The sequence below is a fragment of the Saimiri boliviensis genome, chromosome 3 (genome assembly GCF_048565385.1).
Source record: "Saimiri boliviensis isolate mSaiBol1 chromosome 3, mSaiBol1.pri, whole genome shotgun sequence".
Taxonomy (NCBI): Eukaryota; Metazoa; Chordata; class Mammalia; order Primates; family Cebidae; genus Saimiri; species Saimiri boliviensis.
This window is the reverse complement of record NC_133451.1, coordinates 81,341,384-81,369,352: the sequence shown is the minus strand read 5'-3', so window position 1 is coordinate 81,369,352 and position 27,969 is coordinate 81,341,384. Positions and strand designations below refer to the sequence as shown.

General features: G+C 38.8%; 1 protein-coding gene and 1 pseudogene across 3 annotated transcripts; both read left to right on the top strand.

Moving 5' to 3' along the window:
- The first annotated feature begins 33 nt into the window (after positions 1-33).
- On the top strand, positions 34-27,476 carry PPM1K (protein phosphatase, Mg2+/Mn2+ dependent 1K). Of its 3 annotated transcripts, none has more exons than XM_074396422.1 (9): positions 34-196; positions 8,338-8,836; positions 9,743-9,843; positions 10,214-10,250; positions 15,297-15,325; positions 17,631-17,796; positions 17,934-18,078; positions 20,195-20,329; positions 23,095-27,476. In XM_074396422.1, the coding sequence occupies exons 2-9, from the start codon at positions 8,397-8,399 to the stop codon at positions 23,224-23,226; spliced, it is 1,185 nt and encodes a 394-aa protein (XP_074252523.1). In that variant the 5' UTR covers positions 34-196; positions 8,338-8,396; the 3' UTR covers positions 23,227-27,476. The 3 variants fall into 3 exon arrangements, with proteins under 3 accessions (XP_074252523.1, XP_003924052.2, XP_074252524.1); XM_074396423.1 differs by lacking the exon at positions 34-196 and adding an exon at positions 733-818; XM_003924003.4 differs by lacking the exons at positions 10,214-10,250; positions 15,297-15,325 and having other exon boundaries at positions 37-196.
- LOC120363755 (U6 spliceosomal RNA) lies at positions 11,644-11,743 on the top strand (annotated as a pseudogene).
- Positions 27,477-27,969: the final 493 nt, after the last annotated feature.

Below are 27,969 nucleotides of genomic sequence, written 5' to 3'. Positions count from 1 at the left end.
TCTCTCTCTCCATCGGGTCAACTGACGGAGAGAAATTTTCGAGAATTTCCAGGAGGCGAGGCAGTGGCCGCTTTGACTGCTTGCTCCGGAGATTCGAGACGACGAAGAAGGCATTCGTATTTACCGACCAAGAAAGCCCCTCCCACTCCCTCTATTAGCTAATTAAAACACTTTTCAGGGACGTAGCCATCCAGAGGTAAGAGCCTAGAGAGTGCAATTCATTTGTTACTGCTAACCGTGCATTATGTTCTTTATGGGCGGCCTCGAAATGGACAGTGAACAGAGAAGGGCTTCCCGCGAAGGCGAAGGGGAGACGTAGGTTTCGGTTCCCCCGCCCCCGCCAGTCGGCGCTGGGCTGGCGGTCGGTGTGTCTGGGTTCTCAGAGCGCCGCTTTCTTCCCTTTGGAGCTCAGGAGCAGCTGGTCCGGGCGGGGCGGGGTGCAGCTTGGCTGCCTGCGCCCGGGGCGGCGGGTTTCCAGTCCAAACTGCTCTCGGCCTTGAATGTGGTCGCTGCTTGGAGGCAAGCGCGGCGCGAGCGGGGTAGGGTGTGTGGGCCGGCGAAGACTAGAGGCCCTGGACGCGAGGATGCTGCGGGGTGGGCGCCGCGTCAACGCCCGGGCGAGGGAAACGTGGCGACCACGGGCTCCGTACGCCCAGAGGGAGGTCGGGAGGCGGAGACCTGGCGGCGGAAGGTGCCCAGGGAGCCCAGCCATCTGCGAGGCTGGGCGGGCGGGGGTGTGTGCTTCCCGCCGTGTGTCACCCTGGCCACTCGCCTGTCGGGGCCAGGGAGCCGAGCCCAGGATCCTGGACTGTCCCCAGGTGAGTTTTTCAGGAGGTCCGGCATCGGGAAGGATGCACAGCCCCGACTGGTTTTGATCCGAAGACTTGGGTTTTACTTTGCCGCGGAGAGCACTGTTGTCTCAAGGCCTTGTAGCTGCTGATGTCTTTTTCAGCAGCTGCTTTCTGTAAATGAGAGAATTCATCGGAATTGACTGTAAGGTCCATTGACGAGTTTAAAATGAGGAAACTGAGGCCAGTATAAGAAAATTAAATGCCAATTTATTCAGCTCCCCGGCAAGGTTCCATAGTCTGGGGAAACGGACCAGAGAAGTCCCGCTGAATTCCTGAGGTGTAGGGTTTTTGTAGCCAGCAGCGAGGAAGAGCAGGGTGCTCTGATTGGTTCTAGGGAAGCGGGAGGTCAACAGGGCAGTTTGCTGTTGGTTGGCAGTTTGCTGGGTGGGAGTTAGCCTGGTGGGCTGAGTGCAGAACCAGTGCCGGGTGCAGAAGTGGGTGGTTAGAGGAGGAGCCTGGGACATGGACGGGGCAACCTGCTATTGGTAGATTATTCGGCGGGATTTTTTGTGTGTGTGAGATTGTGAGATCCAGCTCGGGTTGCATTAGCCGGATCTTTCCAGGAGAGCATGTGCTCTTGAGGTACCTAAGGCGCAGAGAGAGATGGGCGTGTCCGAGCCCCCCCCCCTTCCCCGCGAGGCAACTGGCCTCACAGTGACAAAGAGGCTCCAGGGAAATAGCCGGGAAATTTGCAGTCTCTAAAGCTCTACTGGCTTTTCTGAGCTTCTCACTATTAACGTGCACCAAGGCCTCATCCGTTCTTTCCGTCTTTCCATCTGGGCAGAGGAATGAGGTTGTCCTTTGGTTTCAGAATGAGCTACTAAAGTAACATTACAATGACCATGAAAAAGAGCAGTGGGGTCGGGCACGGTGGCTCATGCCTGTGATCCCAAAGCGGGCTTGAGCCCAGGAGTTCCAGACCACCCTGGGCAACATAGCAAAACCTTAACTCTATACAAAATACAGAAATTACCAGGGCGTGGTGGAATGTCCCTATTGTCTCAGCTCCGGAGGCTAAGGTGGGAATATTGCTTAAGCCTAGGTGGTCGAGGCTGCAGTGAGCTGAGATGACACCACTGCACTCCAGCCTGGGCCACAGAGCGAGACCCTGTCTCAAAAAGAAAAACAGCCATGATTTGTGGTACTCTGGTTAGGCAGCCGTGGCAGGAATAAGAGCAGCACGTGTAGGTGTGTGTTTGTCTGGTAAAATGCCTGAGTTATAATCGTTGAGGAGTGAGTTCTCGCTAATGATTTTTTTCTTGCCACCTTAGTCATTACTACTGATCACACAGGCAGCTTCCTTGACTGGAATCCTTAGAGAAGAGGAAAGAAGAGGGGAGAGTGGCTGGTGATGTAATAGAATGTGAAGGAAACTTCTTTTTTTTTTTTTTTTTTTTTTTTGAGACGGAGTTTCGCTCTTGTTACCCAGGCTGGAGTGCAATGGCACGATCTCGGCTCACCGCAACCTCCGCCTCCTGGGTTCAGGCAATTCTCCTGCCTCAGCCTCCTGAGTAGCTGGGATTATAGGCACGCGCCACCATGCCCAGCTAATTTTTTGTATTTTTAGTAGAGACGGGGTTTCACCATGTTGACCAGGTTGGTCTCGATCTCTCGACCTTGTGATCCACCCGCCTCGGCCTCCCAAAGTGCTGGGATTACAGGCTTGAGCCACCGCGCCCGGCCGTGAAGGAAACTTCTTAAAGGCATTATAAAGTTACAGGTTTGGGATATAGTCTGTGGCTTGTATGAGTATTTACTAACATGGTAAAAGGCATCTATGGGAGTAGAATACTGAGTACTTTTCACGCTCACATTTCAATACTTTAATCCAGTCACACATTTGAACATAGACATATTCACATTAAACCTAAGGGGGTTCCTTTGGAGTTTTTATTGTTGTTTTCTTTTTTCCCCTCAGTTAAAGCAGTAAATTTTCTTTCCCTTCCTCCTAGCAGGGTATTGATAAAGAAGGTATTGGGGTCCAAATTAGCTGAAATACATTCTGGAAATTTCCATACTATTTGAATTTATCGGGATGCTTTAGTTGATTTTCTAAAAAGGTTAATAAATATTTGGTTTAAGAATATTTAATTCTTTGTAAATTCTGGATATCAGCCCTTTGTCAGTTGGGTAAACTGCAAAAATTTTTTCCCATTCTGTTGGTTGCCGATTCACTCTAATGACTGTTCTTTTGCCATGCGGAAGCTGTGGAGTTTGATTAGGTCCCATTTGTCTATTTTGGCTTTTGTTGCCAATGCTTTTGATGTTTTGGTCATGAAGTCCTTGCCTATGCCTATGTTCTGAATGGTTTTGCCTAGATTTTCTTCTAGGGTTTTTATGGTGTTAGGTCTGATGTTTAAGTTTTTAATACATCTGGAGTTAATTTTAGTGTAAGGTGTCAGGAAGGGATCCAGTTTCTGCTTTCTGCAGAACTAAAACAGATTTACAAGAAAAAAACAAACAAGCCTATTCAAAAGTGGGCAAAGGATATGAACAGACACTTTGCAAAAGAAGACATACATGAGGCCAACAAACATATGAAAAAATGCTCATCATCACTGGTCATTAGAGAAATGCAAATCAAAACTACACTGAGATATCATCTCACACCAGTTAGAATGGCGATCATTAAAAAATCTGGAGACAACAGATGCTGGAGAGGATGTGGAGAAATAGGAACACTTTTACACTGTCGGTGGGAGTGTAAATTTGTTCAGCCATTGTGGAAGATAGTGTGGCGATTCCTCAAGGACCTAGAGATAGAAATTCCATTTGACCCAGCAATTCCGTTACTGGGTACATATCCAAAGGATTATAAATTGTTCTATTATAAGGACACATGCACAGGTATGTTCATTGCAGCACAGTTTATAACAGCAAAGACCTGGAACCAACCCAAATGTCCATCGATGATAGACTGGACAGGGAAAATGTGGCAGATATACACCATGGAATATTACACAGCCATAAAAAATGATGAGTTCGTGTCCTTTGTAGGGACATGGATGAACCTGGAAACCATCATTCTCAGCAAACTGACACAAGAGTGGAAAATCAAACACTGCATGTTCTCACTCACAGGCGGGTGTTGAACAGTGAGAACACGTGGACACACGGAGGGGAGCACTACACACTGGGGTCTGTCAGGGTGAAATAGGGGAGGGAGAGTGGGGGGTGGGGTGTTGGGGGGGATAGCATGGGGAGAAATGCCAGATATAGGTGAAGGGGAGGAAGGCAGCAAATCACACTGCCACGTGTGTACCTATGCAACAATCTTGCATGTTCTTCACATGTACCCCAAAACCTAAAATGCAATTTTAAAAAAAAAGAATATTTAAAATGGCTGTGTTCTCATTATGGAAGTTGTAGGTACTTAAGTGCCACTTCATGAAGGGCAGATAGGAATGCTTTCTTAAAATATTTTTTTCTAGAGGTATAAAATCTAAGCAGGTTTCAGAACTTTAGAACTTTTGAATAATTTTGGCATGTGCTTAAACTGCCCTTTTGACCTGCTTTCAACATTCAAGAACAGTTTAACTCAAATCCAGTGCACCTTTCTGCCAGAGACAGTGCTTCCCTTTTGGATGACTTGACTTCCAAAGATGGAATATAATGTTAAAATGGTTTGTAAAATAAACTAGCCGTGATTTCCCATTGAAACATTGAGCTAAATCTCCCCTGCTTTCTTAAAAAGGAAGATTCCTCTGTCTCTCAGTTTGCAGAATAATGAACTCATCCCAATTTGTAATTGAGAACTGACAAAGACAGTTCTTAGTTGTTTGCTAATTTGTTCTACACTCTTTTTGTTGTAGAGAACACTGATTGCTTTTATTTTCCTTAAGGTTTTTTGTTTTTGTTTTTTGTTTGTTTGTTTGTTTTTGTCACATCACAAATTCTGCTTCCCTTGCCTTGTATAATCATTCCTATGAGCATCAGCAGAGCTGTGGGGTCTATGATATCAGATCCTGATTTTGAAGCTTTGGAGGAGGAAACTTTTCTTGATGTGCAGGTTTAATTCAAAGTTGTTACTTTGGGAACTCCAGTTGCCTTTGAATAGTTTCTTAGGGAATATGGAGGGGATTGGTATGACTTAGTTACATTGCAGATGGAAAAGGACATGGAACCACTTCATAACATCTCTTATTTGCCTAAGTTATGCTGACCTGTTTGTTTGTTTGTGTGTTTTGTTTTTTTTTTTTTGTTGTTGTTGTTGTTGTTTGCCTCGCTTTTGTAAACCAGCTGTATATCTGGGTCACATTTCATTTCTGCCGGTAATATGCCTTAGAGTAGGTGTTTACTTATGACTGCCTGCTTTCTGAGAGGATTATAGATATAATACACAAGGAAGGAGGCCAAGTTGATGATTGATTTTTAAATATGCAGGTTTATAGAATTTGCCCAATTTGCATTTTATCTCATTCTTAAAAATGTTTTCAGTGGATATTTGTTCTCTGTGAGAATGCAGTTCTACTTTATTATTCTTTTAAAAATTGGGGGAAGGGATAGAAAGGAGAAAAAAAGGCAAGAGTATACTAGAAGAGCTGCAGAAAAACTTTATTTAATTTTATTTGTAATTCTAGAACTCTGGTTTAAAGTAGGTGCATGACTGCAAAGTAGCCCAAGGCTGAATATGGCATGTATACTTTCAGACCAAAGTCAAAAGAATAGCATTTTGGTAATCTCAAATTAACTCTTCAAATATGAATATTTTCTATTAAATATATTTATTTAAAGTTCTTTTTCTATATGATATAAAGCTGCTTTAGGAACTATCTCCAAATAAGTAGTATTTTATTACCTGGTATATTGTATTCTAGTTTGAAATCTCAATTCATCACCTATAGTTAACATAATTGAGTTAAAAAAATTTTTTTAACATACTTTTGCTGGCTTGAATTCATAGTTGTTGCTGAATAAAATCTAACTCTCAATTAGAAGCAAAAGAACAAATATCTCTTGCAACAGAGTGTTATTTCTCTCTCTCTCTCTCTCTCTCTCTCTCTCTCTCTCTCTCTCTCTCTCTCTTACTAGACAGTGTCTTGCTCCGTTGCCCAGGCTAGAGTGCAGTGGCGTGATCTTGCCTAACTGCAACCTCTGCCTCCCAGGCTCAAGCAATCCACACACCTCATTTTTGTACTTTTTGTAGAGATGGGGTTTCATCACGTTGCCCAGGGTGGTGTCAAACTCTTGGGCTCAAGCAGTCCTCCTACCTCAGCCCCCTGAGTAGCTGGGACTACAGGCACACGCCACCACACCTGGCTAATTTTTGTATTTTTAGTGGAAATGAGGTTTCACAAGGTTGCCCTTGGCTGGTCTCCAACTCCTGGCCTGAAGTGATTTGCCTACCTTGGCCTCTCAAAGTGCTGGAGTTACAGGTGTGAGCCAATGCGTCTGGCCGTGTTAACTTCTCTTGGATAACCAGAGATTTGGTGTCTCTGCCACTCCCTAACCCACCACCAATGTTGTCTTATAAAGAAATGAATTTCAGCCTTCTGTACAGGATCTTGGCCAAAAGCCCAGAAGGGATGACTTCCTGAGTCTTTAATGATCATTAATTGTTTTGGTGGTCATCTTTATTCCAAATTCTGTGACAGCAGAGCTCATGTATTTTTTATTGCTTAAGTATCTAAAAATTGAAGCCAGGCTCTGTGTACATTCCTGTAATCCCAATACTTTGGGAGGCTAAGATGGGAGGATCACTTGAAGCTAGGAGTTTGAGACCAGCCTGGGCAACAAAGTGAGAACCTATCTCTACAAGAAATAAAAACAAATAAACATCTAAGGATGTTCTTTGGAACCTCATTCTTTCTTTTGCCTGTTTTACTCACTGAAAGAGGACTTCCCTATGCATAGCTAGACTGATTTCCAAAAATTCACTTGAAAGTAATTATTTGAAACCTGTAGTGCATTTTCTCATAGCTGCGCTCAAGCTGGGTTTCATTGATGTATGTTTATACCTTTTGGAAAAATACATTTTCTCAAGCTCATTTTTATTGTGAATAATATTACCAGTAGACCATCCACCAACATTATTAAACCTTAGTATTATGCCATCTTTTCAAGTTGATTTTAAATTAATGAAGTAATAGAACACAATCCTATGGAGACAAATTTCTTATTTGTATGGAAAATTGCCAGAAACTGCCCTACCCACAGTGGGGTAGGAATTCCCCCTGGTAACACCCTGTAATGCTAAGACTGAGGACTGAGTTTTGGGGTGGGTGAGGTATAGAGTAATAGTTTCAAAGAAATGTAGTCTGAAGTGTCAGTGGATTGCTAGGGTTTGGAATGGAGAGAGCTGCAGTTGTAAATGTAAATGCATAGATCACTTGTTCAGAAATTAGGGCTGCTTGTCACAAATGCAGTGCCGCCGGGTTCCTGAGATCATACCCACACACCCTTCTAGTGAGAGTCTACCAGGAAGGGGAGCATCATCAAAACTGGCTTTTCTTTGTGCCTCTGGGGTATTTGCATGCCAATTTATATTTACCACAGTAATATGGTATGTAAAGTTTAGTAGGTTGAGAAATCTCAAAATAAAAACTTAGATCAATGCTAGACTATGTTGTTGCTAAAACTTAGCCATTCTTTTTTTTTTTTTTTTTTTTTGAGATGAAGTCTTGCTCTGTTGCCCAGACTGGAGTGCAGTGGTGTGAGCTTGGCTCACTGCAACCTGTGCCTCCCGGGTTCAAGCAATTCTCTTGCCTCAGCCTCCCGAGTAGCTAGGATTGCAGATGCATGCCTCCATGCCTGGCTAATTTTTTTTTTTTTTAAGTAGAAACGGGGTTTCACTATGTTCCCCAGGCTGGTCGTGAACTCCTGAACTCAGACGATACACCTGTCTTGGCCTCCCAAAGTGTTGGGCTTACAGGCGTGCGCTAGCGCACCCAAAAACTTGGCCATTCTTTGGAAACAGAACTATTTTATGTATTTTATTAGCTTGTTATTTTTTCCTGAAGAGACTGATATTATTAATATCTACCCCTACCTTTTCTTGAAAGCAATAGAATTAATGAAGGGAAGTATATTTAATTATACCTGTATTCTGTGTTCTTGCTACGTGAAGTGCAACTTGCAGACCAGCAGCTTCCATATCACCAGGGTGTTGGTTAGAAATGCAGAATGGTTCCACGCCATAGCCACTGAGTCAGAATCTGCATTTTAACAAATGATTGCAGGTTCAAGTTTGAGAGACACATGTTCAGTGTATGTGCACACTGTCAAATTTTTATAGAACTTAAATGCTTTGAATGAGGTAGGAAAATCAATTCACTTTTGATCCACTGTTCTTAGAAGTAGGCTATTGGATGTCTACCCAATATATAATGTAAATATATGTATTTTCTGTCAAATCCTTTATGACATTCATTTTTGGTAATATTTGATAACATATCAGTTATATTCAAAATTTCTGATGGTCTCTCTCTCTCTCTCTCTCTCTCTCTCCCCCAACCCATCCCCCTGACTTGCATAATTTTTCTTGAAGACATTCTGTTATTGTTCCATTGACCTTTCCCTCATCACTGGGTCCTTTGGAGCTGAGTTATGTCAACAGCTGCCTTAATTACTTTGGTCAGAAGTGGTGGGAACCAGTTGAGAAGGAGAGTGCTGCTAAGCTCCCGCCTGCTGCAGGATGACAGACAGGTGACACCCACGTGCAACAGTTCCACTTCAGAGCCTAGGTGTTCTCGGTTTGACCCAGATGGTAGTGGGCGTCCAGCTACCTGGGACAATTTTGGGATCTGGGATAACCGCATTGATGAGCCAATTCTGCTACCACCCAGCATTAAGTATGGCAAGCCAATTCCCAAAATCAGCTTGGAAAATGTGGGCTGTGCCTCACAGATTGGCAAACGGAAAGAGAATGAAGATCGGTTTGACTTTGCTCAGCTAACAGATGAGGTCCTATACTTTGCAGTATATGATGGACATGGTGGACCTGCAGCAGCTGATTTCTGTCATACCCACATGGAGAAATGTATTACGTATGTACAATGACTTTCACTCCTGACTTTGCAGTTCCCCTATGCTTCCTGCTTAAACTTTCACCCTTTGGCTGAGGCTTCCAGGGTGAACATAGTTACTTAAGTGGTTGCATGCTGCTGCTTCATGAATGAGAAGTAGTTAATGAATGAGAAGTAGTTTTAAGTGGATATAACAATTTCGGAAATGCATATTTTAACAACTCCCCTGGGGAAAGCATTAACCAAAATCTATAGCACTTAATTTGTGATCATTTCAAGTGAAGTGGCATAATGTGCATGAGATAACCTATGAGAAGCATTTACTCCCATCAGTATAGGAAGTATAAGTGCTTCAATAAATGGTAATTACTCTTTCAAGTGGTGTGAATAGCTTTGAATACTTGACTTGTTGAAAATAGCTTTGGATGATTGGCATTAGTGTGGAGAAAATGCATTTAATGCAGATGTTCTGGAGCTCTTCAGTTTATTTACTTCAACTATTATTAATGCATTTTTGAGGGTCACATTACTGCTAACATTAAAAAAGGGAGAACATGTGATAGAGTTATGACCATGTAACTATTCTTGACTTCCCACGTGACCCCTTCTTCACTTCCTGTGTATACCTCTTTCCACAAAAGAACTCATAATAGGAAGGAATTCTTAACCTCTCAGGGTTGTGGTAGTGAGGATTAATTCTTCAAGGACAAGGATCTGGACTTTCATTTTTGTGCCCTTAAAAGCTTATCACAGTGCCTGAATCTTATTACATGCTAAGTAAGTGTTCCTTAGTCAGTAAATCTTGAGCATTTAACAGGAAAATTATGAGGCCATTGTGTGGAATGGCTGCTACCTAGCATTAACAGTGAAGAGAGAAACCTATTGTAAAATGATTGTTTGATGTTTTTTTATTCCCTCCACACAAAGGGATTTGCTTCCTAAGGAGAAGAACTTGGAAACTGTGTTGATCTTGGCTTTTCTAGAAATAGATAAAGCCTTTTCAAGTCACGCCCGCCTGTCTGCTGATGGTATGTAAGACTATCACATTCCTTGGGTGTTAGGGAGTATGTGGGGTTGGGGAGGAGTAAAAAATAAACAGTTGAAGTCCTTTGTGGGAGGGGATTTTAATGTAAACTTGTTTGTAAGGATTTATTTAGAAATGATTTTATATGAAGAATCACATTAAATGCTGTTTTGAATCCAAATTAATGTAAATACCTCACTTTTAAATGAAATATATTGGAGAATTTTTTAGAAAGAGAAACCCCAAAACAGTTCTGATGTAGTATTTTAGTTTTTAAAAGATTTAAAAAATGTTTAATCTGTTGCTCATTTTATGGACAAAATGTCCATACTATGAGTTTTGTTTTTTTGTTTTTTGTTTTTGTTTTTTTTTAGATGGATCTGGTGACCAAATGCTGAAATACACTACAGGGTAATTACATCTAGCTAAGGCAGTCATTGTCCAACAAGAAAAAAATTGCAAATAGATCCTAAATAGAAAAAGACAACAGCTAATTTGTATAATTAAAAGGAATATGTTTTTCTGTCACTTCTTAAAAAGCTCAATCTTGCAGCTTTCCTCTGGCAACTAGTGATATTTTCAGCATAAGAGCATGCTAGTTGAATTTAAGATTTTGTGTGCTGTATGTCCTTAAATTTTGACAGTGAAATGTTCTGGTTTTGACTAAATTTATCAAAACCATTTCAGGAAAACACAGCAAATATTTCCTAGTTAGCTAGCCTCTAATCTTTTGCTGTTAAAGTTAACCCTGAAAACTTCTGTACCAGCCAAATGAATGTATGCATGTAATTTTGTAAATGATTTGAAAATGAATCATGCAATAATCTTGATCTGTATTTGGCTCATCTTTTTCTTAAGAAAAAAAAAGGGGGGCACCACAGAAATGTCATTTGTATGGTTTTCAGTTGGAGTACATAAGTATAGAGATTTTCTGCATTTCACAGCTAAGGAACTGAAGATTAGAATGGTAAAGGTCAGTGCTGAGTTAAGGCTGGGATTTTCCTGACAACCAGCATTCTCTCTTCCCTCCCAAGGGGAGAGGAGAAGGTAACTCTGGGTTGGCTCTATTTACCATTTTGAGATTTTTCCTTAGCTGCTATTGAGAACCTTAATATCACACTCCTCTGGAAAGCATTACAATCCACTCTGTTCAGGGTTATGTTTTCCAGTTTATTTAGGCCCATTTTCTTTTCTCTCATTCCTTTGGATTTTTTTTCCTTTCAACTGGATCCTTACCTTTAAGAAGACAGAAGTTCAAAGAGGTAAACTTTATGTATAAGATTTAGCTCTTGTTCCAAATGGTTAAAACACACGAAGGAGAAGAGGAAATAAAATGTTTTCTTATGGTTTTATTACTTTCTGAATTTTGATATACTCTTACTTCATGATAACCAAGTTGGCTGTGAGTCTGGCTTTGTCTCACACCGCAATGTTTATTAGACTGTAGTGCCTGTGGTGTGCCCCAGCTGTTCTGTAAATACCTGCAGCTTACTGGGCAAGGGTTTTGGATGAGAATGTCCATATTTATCCCAGGCATGTGACCACCAATCAAAAACATTGACCTTCATGGTGCCATCAGCCTTTTTTTCAAAAGGATCTAGTCAATGTAGATGTTTAAACCAATCAGTGATTGACTTGATGTAAAATATGAGAGGACTCCTTTTATTATTGAATAAAGTATAACTCAACAGAATTTTGAACTTAAATAAATTAACTTGCTTATCTTAAACTTTCTAAAGATACCTTTGTCATAAAAACAAACAGTTGTGTAAAGAAATTAATCACAAAACTGCAATTCATATGTTTGCTTCAGCAGCACATATATTAAAATTGGAATGATACAGAGATCAGCATGGTCCTTGGGCAAGGATGGCAGGCAAATGCATGAGGTGTTCCATATTTTTCATTCTTAATAAAATTAATTCATTTTTAATAAAGAAATTAAAATGCATTATTTAATTTAATTCCTCTGTCATATACTTTGAGGTAATGATCACAGAACATCCTTAAGATATTTTAAAATTTATTTTTTATATAATGGTCATTTGTTTGAAAGTATAATGGAGCAAGATGGGATGATGCCCTTAGTTGTACTCAAAGAAAAAGTCTATTATAATACTGTTATTAAATCTTATTTTGTATATTTATCAGTCTGTGTTTTTTAAAAATTAATGTTTTGAGAACATTTAAAAATTGTATTCTTAATAAGTTGCCAAAGCTTTCAAAGATGGCAAAACTTGCCTTTTGATATTTAGGGCCTATTTTATCAAATATATTAAAGCCACTAAAAATAGAATGGCATATGTTGTATAACTGTTCAATTTGTGGATTTTTAAAAATGTCATTTTATATTTGAAAGTTATTATTTAAGTTTAAAACTTTAGTTTTTAGCAAGAACTGAAGCAGTATCAGTATTGTAAAAGTAGATAATATTCTTTTCAGCCTACGAATATAGGTAGGGCCAGTACTAGCGAAAGAAAATTTTGTAGTAAGTGCAGTTCGCCCTCTCCAGTTTCTTTCATCTTTTCTCCTTTAATATTAGTCTCTTCCCCTCCTCTTGAGCCCTTCCTGTGAGGTGTAGGACTGTGGCTTATTCATTTTTGAATCTTCAGTGTGCAGCACCCTGCATAGAACCTGGCAGGTACTCAATAATTATTTGAATTGAACTGAGATCTCCACTGCCTACTCTTTCTCACTGAAGTTACTGTAATTTATTCTTTGATTATCATATAGCTGATTTAATCAAATTATTAATAAACTGTATGCATTTTAATGAATTGTCACTCCTGGGTAGCTTTGATTTTTAATTAGCAGACACCTGGAAAAGGCTTAGTTAAACCATAGAGGGGAATCACTAATGGTGAGATTTTAGGTCTAAGTGGTAGAGGTGCCCCTCAGTCATACTGAAGCAGCATTGTTCATCTGGCATAATATCCGAGGGTCATTGTCTCACTCCAAGGAAATCGAAGATGCGGACACACAAGGAGTGAAGTTAAGATTTAAGCTCTTTCCTGCAAAAAGAGGGGTCCAAAACAGATTTCTAGTCGCAGTGAAGTACAGGAGGCTTTTTAGATGAGCTTGAGGAGACAGTGTCTGATTTGCTTAGGGCACGAAAGATTGGTCCGACCAGGTGTACCATTTGCATAGCACAGGAAAAACTGGTTAGGTCTAGGTGTGCCATTTGCAGAGTGCTCAAGAATCTGGCCACCCCCACCCTAATCTTTTGTTATGCAGATGGTTCGCTACCTGGCCAGTGCCTTGTTGCCCATTCCTTTACTGTACCTGTGGTGACAAAGAAAAGGGAAGATGGAGCATATTGAACATGTCTGGCCCCAGGTAGCCCTTTGCTATTGGCACAGCTGCCAGCATTCACCTGTGCAAGCTTCCAGCTCGCTTATGTTTGCAGCTCAATTTTTCAGGCTGCTTTTTGTTAGAAAAGAATGGTTTGGGAGCTGCTTTTTGTTAAAAGGGAAGCCTTGCCAAGGACTCATTTACCCTCACTATCTGCCTAAATAATTTCTTTCTAGCTCCTGTATCAATACCATATTAGCTTTCTTAAGATAAATTAAGTGAACATAAAACATTTTTATCTCAACGTCAGTTCCAAAGCTTTTACATCTACATAAAGAATTTCAATTTATATTATTAACATTTAGAATATTTACTCTTGAATGGCACTGCTATTGCCTAAGCAAGTTCACATTCAAGTTATACTCAGTGAGGGCTCTTCTCTGCCAGGCAGGTGCGAGCTCAGCATAGGCAAGAGACTATTATTATGTGCACTCAGTCCTTTCAAAAATGAGATGATGCCAAACACAGATGCTATGTGTCCTGGATGAATGATCTGTAACATACAATAAAAGCTTATCATTTGAGTAGAATAAAATAAGTTTACTCTTGTAGCTGGGGATATTTTGAAAAGAATAAAATCAAAATGCCACTTATCAAGAAATGGCAAGAACAAGATTCCCTTGTCTTTAAGAAATTGCCAGCTATTTTTATTCCTTTTTTGTTAATGCATTTTAAATCTGTCCTTAGTTCTCAGTAGCCAATTTCATCACCATCTTTTAATTTTTTGCATTCAATTTTACCAGTAATGTCTACTTTTACAATTAATAAAAGCAGCCAGTAAATTCGAATGATATCCTGCCAGTCTTCTGTTGTTTATAAACAGATAGCCACTTAGAACAAACTAGATGGTAGAAGACTTAGGTTATAATTCTATATTTCCTATAAGCTCTTCAGAGTGTTTCCAGATTGCTTAAACTTTGAAAGCAACAAAGCTTCGAAAGGGACAAATGGAACAAAAAGAGAAGACTTGCTCTGACATTCAGAGTGGGGGACGTTGATGGCATTGTGAGTCTCATCAGAAACTTTTATGTTCTTCATATCCTGTAACCTCTTTATGGAAGAATTAAACTACAAAATAACCAGGGCTATAAACACAGCATTTTTGAATCCCCTATGCTGGGCAGCCAAAAAAAAAAAAAAAAAAAAATAGGGAGCGCATTGAAGAGAAATGTTCTTACTGTGCTGCTACTGCTTCAGCCTCATTACTTTGATTGTAGTGTTCATGAGTCATGAGTCTAGAACACCCATTTTTAATAAATATTGAAACTGTATTGTTTATACATAATATTATTTACACAATTGAGTAATTAGTAGGAGTCATTATTCTTTGAAAAGTATAGCTTTTGCTCTTTATGTTGCCATTCAAAATCTTGATCATTTTTCTTTTGATGTGTCGACCTGCAACACCGGGGAAAGAGAGAGCTGCAGAAATACCTGTTTTTTGAATTATATAAAATTATAAACATGCATTAGAGCGCAAGAGTCTCACTAGCCTTTATTTAAACAGTGAATTTAAATTAACCATTCTACTCAAAAATGCTTTCTAGGTACTAAATCTGCATTAAGCACCATCAACAAGTGCATGCATCTTTTATAGGAGGGGCTTTGATTCCTTCTTGATATATATTTAAGTCCCAGTAAGTTGGTGGTATACTGTAGTTTACATCCTGCTTGTCAGAGACAAATTCTTCAGTGCTGTAACTGTAGACTTATCTATTATTGAGCCAATTCTAATATTGCTACCAAACAAATTTACAGTGCATTTTTTTCTAACTCAGTAAAGGTACTGCTTGACTGTATTTAAGACAAACTATTTCAGTGAATGTGTATGTGCATGAGTGTTTTTTTGAGTGTTAAATGTGTATCTGTGTCACCACTTACGTGTCTTGGTACAGATACATTATGTATATAGTTTTTTCAACCTTAGAAACCACAGAATTGAGAAAGAAGTGTTACTCTGTGAAGAAAAAAATAGACCCAAGTATAAAATACCATCAACTGGAACAAACTGAGTTTTGGAATCATTGATTTGGCATCTCCTGGAATATTATATAATTTGCTAGTGAAATTTTCACCAAAGTAAAAAACGCTTCCCTTATTTTGCAGCTCTTTCTCTGCTCTCCCATGTGTTGCAGGTTTGTAATGTTTGAGCACAATTCCTGGGTGAAATTTCCTATTTGCCTCTGTGCGTGTTATTTGTGGCAGAGAACTGTGCCTGGTCAGCAGCTCTAGACCTGGAGCCCGTGGACACTATATGCTGGGCTTCAGTGGAAAGAGAGATCTGCTTAATTTTGTCCCAGGTGAAGGAGTCCAGCGGGTCCTAGCCTGGACTACGGGAATGTCCCCACATCCTCTTTGTCCCATTAGTTGAGATGACTTGCAGTAGAAATTGTCCAGTGAGTGTTAAGAACTTATTGAAAGATGTCTTAGTTTTCTAATTCTGTTGTTAGGGCAAAATGAGAATTTTACTTCCATGTTAAATGTTAAATGAAAATGAATGCTGATTTCATATTTATATTCTTAAATGCTTAGCAAATCAGAATTGACAGTTAGTTTTGAAGCCTTTCCTATAAATCCTGGGATTTTGGAACTGCGAAGTTGGGTTGGTAGACGCTCAAAGTCTTTTAAAATTTCTAGCTGACAGAGCCATGAATTACAAGCCTAAATAACTGAACTACTGTGGCCAATAATAAACCATTTTTAAGAAAGCTATTGCTGATGGTTTAAACAAAGGGAAGGAATATTAAATTCCCAGGATAGGTAGCATCTGAATAAATGCCTGTGTTCCCTTACCTGGCTCTTTAAATCATTTGAAATATTATAGTTAGTCAAACTGTAAAGATTCTATTGTATATTCGTTTGGGTAATTTAAAGTTAAGAGTTAACATTTGTAATATAAATATCACTGATACTTATGCTAAAACATTTATGTTATATGATGGACAAATATATCTTTCATCATTGCAGAAATATTACGTTGGCACAACAGTTCCAAAATCAAGAGAAAAATGGGAAGATAGTGCAACTATAAATGTTATTTCTCAAAAAAGTTCAGCATGACTATAAAAGATTAAGTAGTCTTTATTCATGCTTTTCCATTTTACTTTTCTGATTAAAGCAGGCATTCTAATATACCAATTGGAAACATCTGTATATGTATATTATATATATGTATATATCTCCTTCCAGTGCATTACTGATGAAGTTTTCAAAATTATCTTTTTGGGGGGAAAAAAAAAAAAACTTGGAAAGATTGAATCTTAATCGGTCAAATCAGTAGCACTTCATTTTTCCTAAATCTGCCTTTAAAATCAAAGTCATTTTTGGAATGTTTTAAAGAGTTAACAGTGTTACTAAAGACAATACCTGCTTTAAATAAGTTATCTTTTCCAATTTATTCCGCTGTGTTTTATTTTTTAGCGCATAATTTCACAATATTCTCACTTTTGACAAGGCTCAATGCACCCTAACAATTTTTAGCAAGTGGTGAAGAACTTAGGGCAAACACTGTTAGGAGAAATCCAAGGAAGACGCAAAAGTGCAGTGTGAGTGGCTGGAGGAAACAGTGGTGACCTCAAGCCCAGTAACAATGAGTTTTATTTGTTATTAGAGAAAATTCCTATGTGTGGGATGCTCTGGCCCAAGCAGCACCCCAGGAGTTGCAGCTGGCAGTTCCGCCCTGCGTTTGGAGTTTGGAGTGCTGACTACACCGAGTTTATGAGAAACTAGAATGAACTTCATTCTCTACCCCTCCTTCCCCAGATTTTCTGCTTCAATAATGATGATTGTAACTTTGTTTCATGTCTAGGGAAGGGCAAAGATAAACAGAAAAGAATGTGAGCCTGTAACCATTTAGGAGTTTTTGGTGAACATTTATAAAATTAAAACAGTTTTAGAAGCATACAGAGGTAGAATATGCAAATGGTATGCCCTTGACATATCTCACTTAGCCGACTAACTGATAATATGTTCACAGGATAGGAATAACAAATGGAAGGGAAAACCTTCTAAATCCGTAGACTGTAGAAAAATCAGCTTGCCTGCGTGGGCTCAAGTAGACCTAAGTCATCCCACCAACAGAGCCAACCTAACTAAATTTTAATACTTTCAGTCCAGACACCAGATATCCACGAAGGTGTTGTTACAAATTCAAGTCAGCACTACTTGATATGAATAGAGGCCATTTGTAGATAGTGATACAGTGTTTGCCAGATTAGGTTAGCAACCTTTCCTGTTTGCATGGAGCCTTGTTACTGAATTAAATAGTTGTTTCTCTGCATGCTGTTACTTACATAGTTCATTTGCATTTTATTTGCTTAGCTCTAGTTAAATTAGAATGATATATTCTAGCATTAGTTGTGCTTCTATTTTGTAATAAAAATTCCATATCCAATCATTTGACTGTCACTAACTTGAACTCTTTTTTCATAATATTTTTAGCAACTCTTCTGACCTCTGGGACTACTGCAACAGTAGCCCTATTGCGAGATGGTATTGAACTGGTTGTAGCCAGTGTTGGGGACAGCCGGGCTATTTTGTGTAGAAAAGGAAAACCCATGAAGCTGACCATTGACCATACTCCAGAAAGAAAAGATGAAAAAGAAAGGTACTACCACCACTGATCCATCATTCTATGTGGGTGATGCTTTTAGTTCATAACAGTTTTTAAACTGATGTCATGCTTAAGTTTAACAGTGACTTGGTTTTCTGCATATCACATCATTGTCATTTAACTTTGAACAGGATCAAGAAATGTGGTGGTTTCGTGGCTTGGAATAGTTTGGGGCAGCCTCATGTAAATGGCAGGCTTGCAATGACAAGAAGTATTGGAGATTTGGATCTTAAAACCAGTGGTGTCATAGCAGAACCTGAAACTAAGAGAATTAAGGTAAGAAAGGACCTGCAAGCACTTGATGCACCTGCAGAGAGTGAATGTAGGAATGTCTCCGCTGCAGACTTTCTTGTAAGCCTTAACTGAAGCCAAAATGATTTTTAAAAGGGAGTAATATATGGAAGGATAAAAAAAAAACTTTTCAGGTAAAATAAGATGCTACTATTCTGGCCTAATATACTGTAGAGGAGAAAACATAAATTACCCTTTTTAGGTTCTTAGCTGAGACACTTTCTTGAAAACAGAAGTCAGATTAACTACAACAACTACAAATAAGCAGACGGTTCAGCGTGCTATACCCATTGTGCAGGAAAGGCCTCAGTTCAAAGTATTTCTCTCTCAAGGCAGTGGCTTAGGGGCTTTGCTTAAATAGTATTTAAACAAAGAGCCACAAATCCTACATAGTGACAAGATAAAGAATAAAACACTTTCAGTCTTTTAAAAGGCAGAAAAATGTGTGGAGATAGTAAAACCTGTTCCCAGATTTCCCTAGTGCCTGCTGGTTTCTTTTCTGGGCCGATAAACAAGTGCTGTCTCCAGCCAGCAGGCAAGTAGAGGCTGAGGAAGTGTTCCCCTGCCTTTTCAGTTACTTTGGCAATCCTCAATATTTGGGAGAGAAATATTTTGGTTTCCCTCAGTAGGAAGAAGTGTTAGGTTTTTGTTTCACTCCAGCTATGGAATTCTCCTGGTGGAATGGTCCTACTGTTCTTACTCACCTGCACCCAATCATCCAGCACCACTTGCATGTAATCAGCCAGCATCACCTGTACCCAGTCAGCCAGCATCACCTGTACCCAGTCAGCCAGCATCACCTGTGTCCAATCAGGCAGCATCACCTGCACCCAATCAATCAACATCACCTCCACATGGAAGCTGCCCCGACTTCCCTTTTCCACCAAACCAAATAATTGCCCACTTCTACTTTTGCAGCATCCTTTGCATGCTACTGATCAGTGTCCTCATTGTCCTAAACGGCCCCCAGCACACATCCAGTACATGAACTGACACTTCTCTAAAACTCCTGAGCCACTATAGTCCCTAGTACAGTATAGCGTAGGCTTCCAAAACTGGCAGCAAACACTTGTTAATTGCATGAAGGATTTCAAGTCTACAGATATCCCACTTTGTGTCTTACAGATATCCTACTTCATTTTATCTAACAGATACTTAGGCAGAGTTTACTATGAGCTAGGCTTTGTTCCAAATAAGTACTACTATTTCAATTTTTTCAAGGAAATTCTAAAGCATACAGAGGTCAATGCACCTCTGCTGCTCACCCAAGCCGGAAATAGAGGCAGGATTCAAATCCTAGAAGCCTGGGCTTAAAAGACAGCATTCACAACCATTACACTGAGCTACCTCTCAGCATTGGACTATCTGGATTCTCTCTTTACGATGTTGAATTATGCAAGTAAAGCAAGATATCTTGAAGGGTGTTTGCTAAATGGTTAGGACTGATTACCTCTGGTGATCAGATTTCAGAGGATTGCAACTTCTTTATTCTTTACTTTCTGCTATTAGGTGCTATTTATATTTTACTAATTAAATATTAGCTTTATCCTTGGTGGTTAATTCTAAATGTTACTACTTTTGCCCAACATACAGGCTTTACATTTTCACTGTTTGCCTGTGTATTAGTCTGTTCTCCCACTGCTGATAAAGATATACTTGAGACTGGGTAATTTAAAAGCAAAGAGGTTTAATAGGCTCATACTTCCACATGGCTGGGGAGGCCTCACAATCATGGTGGAAGGTGAAAGAGGAGCAAAATCATGTCTTACATGGTGGCAGGCAAAGAGAGCATGTGCAGGGGAACTCCCCTTTACAAAACCATCAGGTCTCAGGAGACTTCTTCACTGTTACGAGAACGGCATGGGAAAGACCCCACCACCATGACTGAGTTACCTCCCACTGGGTCCCTCCCACAACAGATGGGAATTAAGGGAGCTACAATTTAAGATGAGATTTGGGTGGGGACACAGCCAAACCGTATCAGCTTACAAGCTCTTACACAGATGACCACTCAGCAAAACAGATAAAAATCTTTGAATTAGCAAGATTACTCTAAGTCAGAGTCTACGTAATAATCATAGGCATTTGGTTCTGATTGCAGTTACATCATGCTGATGACAGCTTCCTGGTCCTCACCACAGATGGAATTAACTTCATGGTGAATAGTCAAGAGATTTGTGACTTTGTCAATCAGTGCCACGATCCCAAGGAAGCAGCCCACGCAGTGACTGAACAGGTGACCCAGAGCTTCTGCCTGAAGAGTCTAAGGAGAAGGAAAGGACAGCCCAGGCATTGTGTTTTGGCTTTTGAGTGTTGCAGTGAATTTTACACTTGATTCCATAATATTTCCAAGTATAAAATTTTTATTATTTCCCCAAGTTAAAATTTTAATATGCCAAGGAAATGACCTTTGTTTATTCTTTGGCTTTGCATATACTTTGAAATGATAGTAACAGCAATAATAAATTATAATAGTAGTAAACTAATATATCACTTACACTTACTGTGTCAGACGGTATTCATATATATTAACTCATTACTATATGTATCGAACAGTATATACAATTACATATATGGTAATCACAATAACCCTATTAAGTTGGAGCTATTACTGTCCCTTTTCACAGATGAGGAAAACAGGTACAGAGGCTACATAGTTAAGTAACTCACTGAAGGTCACAAAACTATTAAATTGCAGAACTGGACTTCAAACCCAGACAACTAGGTTCCCAAGTCCAACCACTTGACCATTAAACTAGAGTGCTCCAAGCAAATATCCAACTTGAGGATATAGCATAGTTACCTTCTGGTTATTCAGAATGGGTATGTGGAAAAGATAAACCAAAATACAAAAAGGCATAGGGATGAGGTTGCATGTCAGTCAGAACTAAAATTAGAAGAAAGCTGGGTAATAGCCAGTAAAGAAAACTTAACCTGTGCTTTGTATTATTTAAAGTATGTTTTAATTCAACAGCTATTTTTACATTTCCCAAAATAAGATAACAGACCTTACTTTAAAAGTATTATTTGCTTGGAAATAGATGGGCAACATCATCATAATACATGAGTTATTCACTTGGGTTACGGCCTTCACCTGTGCTAACCAGGGTGCTCATGAAATTGAGGAAATAGGCCCAATTCCATGGATGAACACTTCTTTCCCAATTTCAACTGCCTGTCTTGCAGATATTTGCATTCTAATTCACAAAGGCAATGAAATTTGTAATGAATGCATACTGTTCCATCTTATTCTTATACATAATTCATTTAACAGTTCCCCTGGTCAAAAAATTTAGTTTATGTTCATGTTTTCTGTACTATAGAGGAAGCACTGTAATAAATATTCTGATGTCTATTTGTGCATATCTGTTTCCTTCAGGAAATAGGTTTGATTCTTAGAAATAGTATTCAGGTGTGGTGGCATGCACATGTAGTCCCAGCTACAAGGGAGGATGAGGTGGGAGGATTGCTTGAGTCCTTAGAAATAAAATTTCTACAGAGTGAGACTCCTTCAGGAAAAAAAAAAAAAAAAAGGAACAGAAATACACAAGTATGGGTGAAGTTCGGTAGCTTGTACTCTAATCCCAGCACTTTAGGGGGACGAGGCTAGAGGATCACTTGAGCTCAGGAGTTTGGGACCAGCCTGCGCAATCTGGCAAAACCTCATCTGTACAAAAAAATACAAAGGTTAGCCAGGTGTGTTTGGTGCATGCCTGCACAAAGCTATTCAGGAGACTGAGGTGGGAGGTGGAGGTTGCAGTGAGTTGAGATCGAACCACCACACTCCAGCCTAGGCGACAGGGCCAGACCTTGTCGCAAAAAACCCCAAGAAAGCACACAAACAAAAATAACCCCAAAGTGATATGAATATTCTCTGTGTGAAGAGTATTCTGTGTGTATATAATTATATTATGTATGTGATAAGATTATATGATCAAATGTACATCATTTATTTTTGAGACCCTGTCTCAAATAAAAGAAAGTTCCATTAAAAAAAGAAAGAAAGAAAATTTATAGGCCAGGTGTGGTGGCTTACACCTGCACTTTGGGAGGCTGAGATGGGAATATTGCTTGAGCCCAGGAATTTGAGACCAGCCTGGGCAATATGGCGAGACCCAGTCTCTACAAAAAAATATATATATGTTTTTAACTTAGCTGTACATGGTAATGTATGCCCATGGTGTCAGCTACTTGGAAGGCTGGGTGGGAAGATCACCTGAGCCTGGGCTGTCGAGGCTGCAGTGAGCCGCGATTGTGCCACCGCACTGCAGCCTGGATGACAGAGCAAGACCTTGTCTCAATAAATAAATACAAATTTCTAGATAAAAGAATACACAGTGTTCTAGAGCTTTTAATAAGTTTGCCAAATTCTCCACCAGAAATACTATACCTGTTTACACTAGCATGTTCTACAGTTTGTGTTTCTCCAAATTCTTAGCATATTTTTTTCTTTTTGCCAATTTGATAGGTGGAAAAATCAAATTTTAGTGTAGACATTTATATCTTTTTTTCTTTGTTAGTGGAGTTAGCTATTTGTATAGGCCTATTAGCCATTTGTATTTCTTTTATGGTTATGGCTAGTTTTTTTGTCTTTCAATTTCCAAGGTTTTTATTCTGTTAGGGTAAATTTCCCTAAAGGGAAATGAATTCCTGGTAAGAGCTAACAGTTACCAAGTCCTTACCATGTGTTAAGCCCTACACTAAATGATTTACACGTATCTTCATTTTCAGGAGCTGCATACCAAGGCACCTTAGTCCACTGGTGTTTCTGTTGCTAAAATTGCTACAGCAGAAATAGTTAATATGGTTGTTTTGGGTCATCTGTTATTTCACGTGCAATTTAATAAACCTTGTGGGCATTAATACAGGGTGAAAATCACAAACCATTGTGAAATAATTAGGTTAGTAACTGCATGTAAGACCAGTTTGGCTTTCCAGGGAAGGGGATTTCCAAGGGAAGGGAAGGCTGATTTCTCTCTTTCTTCTTGCCGAACCTTGCAGGCAATACAGTATGGTACTGAAGATAACAGTACTGCAGTAGTAGTGCCTTTTGGTGCCTGGGGAAAATATAAGAACTCTGAAGTCAACTTCTCATTCAGCCGAAGCTTTGCCTCCAGTGGACGATGGGCCTGATTACCAGCTGGGACTTTGAGTTTCTGTGCAACAGTTTTTCACTGAGCATGTCAAGAAACTGATGAGATCAAAAAAGTCTCCTGTATCTGGGTGACCCTGTGACTCACTAGAGCAGTGCACAAGTCAGTGTAAACTTAACCATTTAGTTTTCTCCATAAATACTTATCATATTTATGTTCAGCTGTAGGTGCTCCGTGTAAATATGTGTGTAGTGATGTAACTGTGAGTCTTTAAATTGAAAGAGCAAGTAAGAAGTGGTTTGGATACACTTGATAAGAGACGAGAGTGTTAAATTAATAATTTTTAAGACTCTTAGGCAGCTATGGTTTTTTTGATCATTTTTGTTCTTTATTCATTTGAACATGTTTTGAAGTTCTTCAAAACTAGTCAGTTTTAATTTTGACAGCTATTTAATATGTGATCTCCAAGTTAAAAAAAAATTTCCAGGTTTCCCTAATTCTAAAATGCAAGTTTTTATTTTAAATAACTGTCCCAACGAATAAGTATAGAAACAGTTTTCTGTTACCATATTTTGTATTCTGGACCACTTACTGGTGAAAATAACCCTGCAAAAGGAAGTAATTTGGCCAGGCATGGTAGCTCATACCTGTAATCCCAGCACTTTGGGAACCTGAGATGGGTAGATCACCTGAGGTCAGGAGTTCCAGACCAGCCTGATCATCATGGTGAACCCCTGTCTCTGCTAAAAATACCAAAAAAAAAAAAAAAAAAAAAAAATTAGCTGAGAGTGGTGGCAGGCACCTGTAATCCCAGCTACCAGGGAGGCTGAGGCAAAAGAATCACTTAAACCCAGGAGGCCGAGGTTGCAGTGAGCAGAGATCGCACCATTGCACTCTAGCCTGGGCGACAAGAGTGAAACTCCGTCTCAAAAAAAAAAAAAAAAAAAAAAAAAAAAAAAAAAAAAAAGATACTAATTCAGATGATATGACATTACTAAATTGTATATGTATTTATAAATGTATATTTCAACTATCTCATCAGCCCTCCTCTCTGTTCATTCCTATTTTTCTGCAGTTAAGAATACTATAAAAATGTGACTATTCCTTAATATCAGAAAAGAATGTACAGGCTAAGAGTCTTCTGGTCAAAAGTTAAATACTGATGGAATCAAGTATTTTGTATAAAGTTTTCATTTGTTATTGCTAACTATATTTTGTGTTTTGTATATAGTATTATAGTATGTGTGTATCACTTATAAAGTAAGCAATTGAGTAATTTGTTAGTAAAAATAATACCACATTGATTGATACTGCTATAGACATAGCTTGAGTTTTATGTCTCCTTTTTGCTCATTTTCTGAGACTTAGAAGAAAGAATAAATCTAAAATGAACATTAAAATTAGACTTAGAAGAAAGAATAAATCTAAAATGAACATTAAAATATTCTCTATTTCAGCTTGTTATATAACTTAGGAGTATTAAACTATATTTCTTTTTATCTGCATGTAAGTTTGCTGTTAAAATGTGAATTTCTAAATGTGTGCTTGGAATTAGATTTGTAGTTTATTTCTGCAAACTATGTAAATTTGTTATATGTGTGGGTATATGTACATATGTATATTTTGGAGTAATACAAAGTTAAAGGGAACAATCTCACATAGTTCTTTCACCAGTTGTAAATTATTGATATATTATTTTTAAGGACTCTTGACAAACTAGTGGCAATTTCCTTATAGTGGATAACCAGTGATTATCAGAAGATGAGGAAATCGATTAAAAATTGCTATATGGCAATTTGCATATAAGGTAATAGGATGTGAGAAAAATACTGAATCTTAAGAATGACGTGGAATTTTGTAGCATAAACAAAAGAAAAAGTTGATGTATCCTCCTTCAGCTGTTTTTTTGACTTTTTTTTTTCCTTTAAGCTTTAGGTAAAGGTGTATGAGGAGGGAGAGAGCCCAATATAAATATTCACATCTTCTTACCTTTTTCGGAACAGAAGAAAATAAATCTTGAGCTTTCTGCCTCTATTAATCAGGAATTGTCCTTTAGTGCTAAATAAGTATTTCAATTTTTTTTTTCCCAAGAGAAGTTAGATGAAAGAAGGAAAAACATCACAGGAAAGACCATCATGTCCTGTTTGTTGGCTGAGAGGTGAGAAACCAAAGGGAGGCAGCTAAAGCAGGAAACCATCTTGCTTTTTCTAGTCAGTTCTTGGAACAGAAATGTGGAAGCTACCTTTAGGAAGAAAGAGAATTTCCAAACCAACAGGCAAAGGAAAACTAATGCACAAAAATGACATTCTAAAGATGCAAGATTTGGCCAGGCGCAGTGACCCAAGCTTGTAATCCTAGCACTTTGAGGGGCCAAGGCAGGTGGATCACATGAGGTCAAGGCCGAGGCAGGTGGATCACATGAGGTCTTGAACCATGGCCAACATGGTGAATCCTCTCTTGACCAAAAATGCAAAAACTTAGCCGGGCATGGTGGCAGGCGCCTGTAATCCCAGCAACTGGGGAGGCCGATGCAAGAGCATTGCTTGAACATGGGAGGCGGAGGTTACAGTGAGCAGAGATCACATCATTGCACTCCAGCCTGGACAACAGGGCAAAAACTCCATCTCAAATAAATAAATAAAGATGCAGGTTTCATTTTTGTTTTGAATGCTTTACATTACTATTCCTGTCTTTTACTTTAAGGTTAGGAGTGATGTTGTCAGGTTCAAAGGCATGAGGGTGATTGATGGATTGAAGTAGATAGCTAAGTGTGTCTGTTTTTGTTTTTGTTTTTGTTTTTTAATAGTGACAGAGACTCAGTCTGCTTTTCAGGCTGGAGTGCAGTGGTGCGATCATAGCTCACTGAAATTAACAGGTTTGACAAAGAGGGATATAAGGTAGACTTGACTGTGGGGAAGCTTTTAAAACCTTAAGCCAGTTAACTTTGACTAAGCAGAAAACATACTATACTGGTGTTTGTATTTTTCATGCCACAGTATTAAAATGAAACTTTAAGTTATTATAATCTATAAAAGATAAGTATACATGTATTAGGATACTGGAAAATATGCAAGTAGTAGTTTAAAAAGGGACTGCTCTAGTTTTTTAGTTCTAACTTAATTTGCCGTGTGGGTATAGGTGTAGTGTAATTTACATTAATATAAGTAAAACACATCACTTGTCTTTGGGTTTGTCTTTCATTTATGTGTAGTATATAAATCACCTTTCTAATACGTGTTGCCAAACTATTTGCCACCATCTATTTGGTGAAATATTCTAGAGTCATTGTGATTTTCCACAAGTATAAGTTCTTAAGTACCTTATAGATTCAGAAGTAAACACTGTCCTGTTTTCCATCAGCTGTTCATTTGTTACAGATGTTTGTATTTCTTAAGTGCTTCAAAGTCTTATGCATTTTTCCGGGGGGATGTCCACTTTGGAGGGATCTGTTTTGATCCTTTGTACTCTACCTATAATGTGAACTTTCCCCATGTTTCAACACTTAAAAAATAATTACTTCAAAGAATTATTAGCACATAATCTAAAAGATGGAAGTTATTTTAAGTGAAATTTGATTTTTTTTTTTTTTTTTTTTTTTTTAGGATTTTGGTAGAGAATAAGTAGGCCTACTCATCAATGTCAAACAAGACACTTTAGTTTCTTTCCTAAGAATGGGCGTCAATTTAGTTTCATGGTAGTATGATAATAAAATGCTTCCATTTTTCTTTAGCATCTCTATGGTTCTCATATACCCATGTCTATAAAAAGTGACATGTGATTTTGGTTGGGTTACATTTTATTGTATTTATTAGATTCACTTATATAGATGACTTAAGCAGAAATAAAGTCATGTCTTGACAAGGTGAACAAGCCAAGGTTGTGATGGCCTGCCTGTCACTTTTGGCATTTGGGATGAGACCAATTGACCCTCCCATTGGTTGTTAGATGGTTGAAATGGTCCACTCGTGGTCATACTTAGTGTTCAAGGCTGTGAAATCATGGAGTTCTTCCACCTCCAAGAATGGCTCATCTGCTGTTGGATTCTAGTATGGAGTTTAGCAGCCTGATGTGTCCCCAAACTGATTTAATTTCTACTGAAGTGCTCTTGTGTACATTTGTTTTATAATTTACCAAAGTACTACCTGAGTGTCTAATGACTTTTATAGCAAGTTAATGTAATTGCTGCTTTGACCATTGTTTTAAATGTATGTATTAGAGTAACTGTGAACAGAATAAAATCACATTATCTCAGTGTTAATAAAGTACATGCATTAAATAATTTTAAAAATCCAGCTGTGTTTATTTGGCATCCAGACTGCAACATTGTATATGTGATATAAAAGAGTCAACGGCCCAGTACATTGGCTTACATCTGTAATCTTAGCACTTTGGGAGGCTGAGGCGGGCAGATCACTTGAGGTCAGGGGTTTGGGACCAGCCTGGCCAACATGGCAAAACCCCGTCTCTACTAAAAATACAAAAATTAGTCATGTGTGGTGGCATGCGGTTACTCAGGAGGCTGAGGCCTGAGAAACAATTGAACCTGGGAGGCAGAGGTTGCAGTGAGCCAAGATTGCCCCGCTGCACTGCAGCCTGGGTGACAGTCAAAAAAAAAAGGGGGACATAGTTCAGAAACTCTAACTTAGTGGATGAATGAACACTAGAGATGATAACTGAGCATTTGTCACATAAATTAGGATAGAGAACTAAATTATGTACAAGCCAAATGAACATAACCGAGGAGCAAGTGTGAAGGAGTGAATAGAATGACAACTTCAAACAG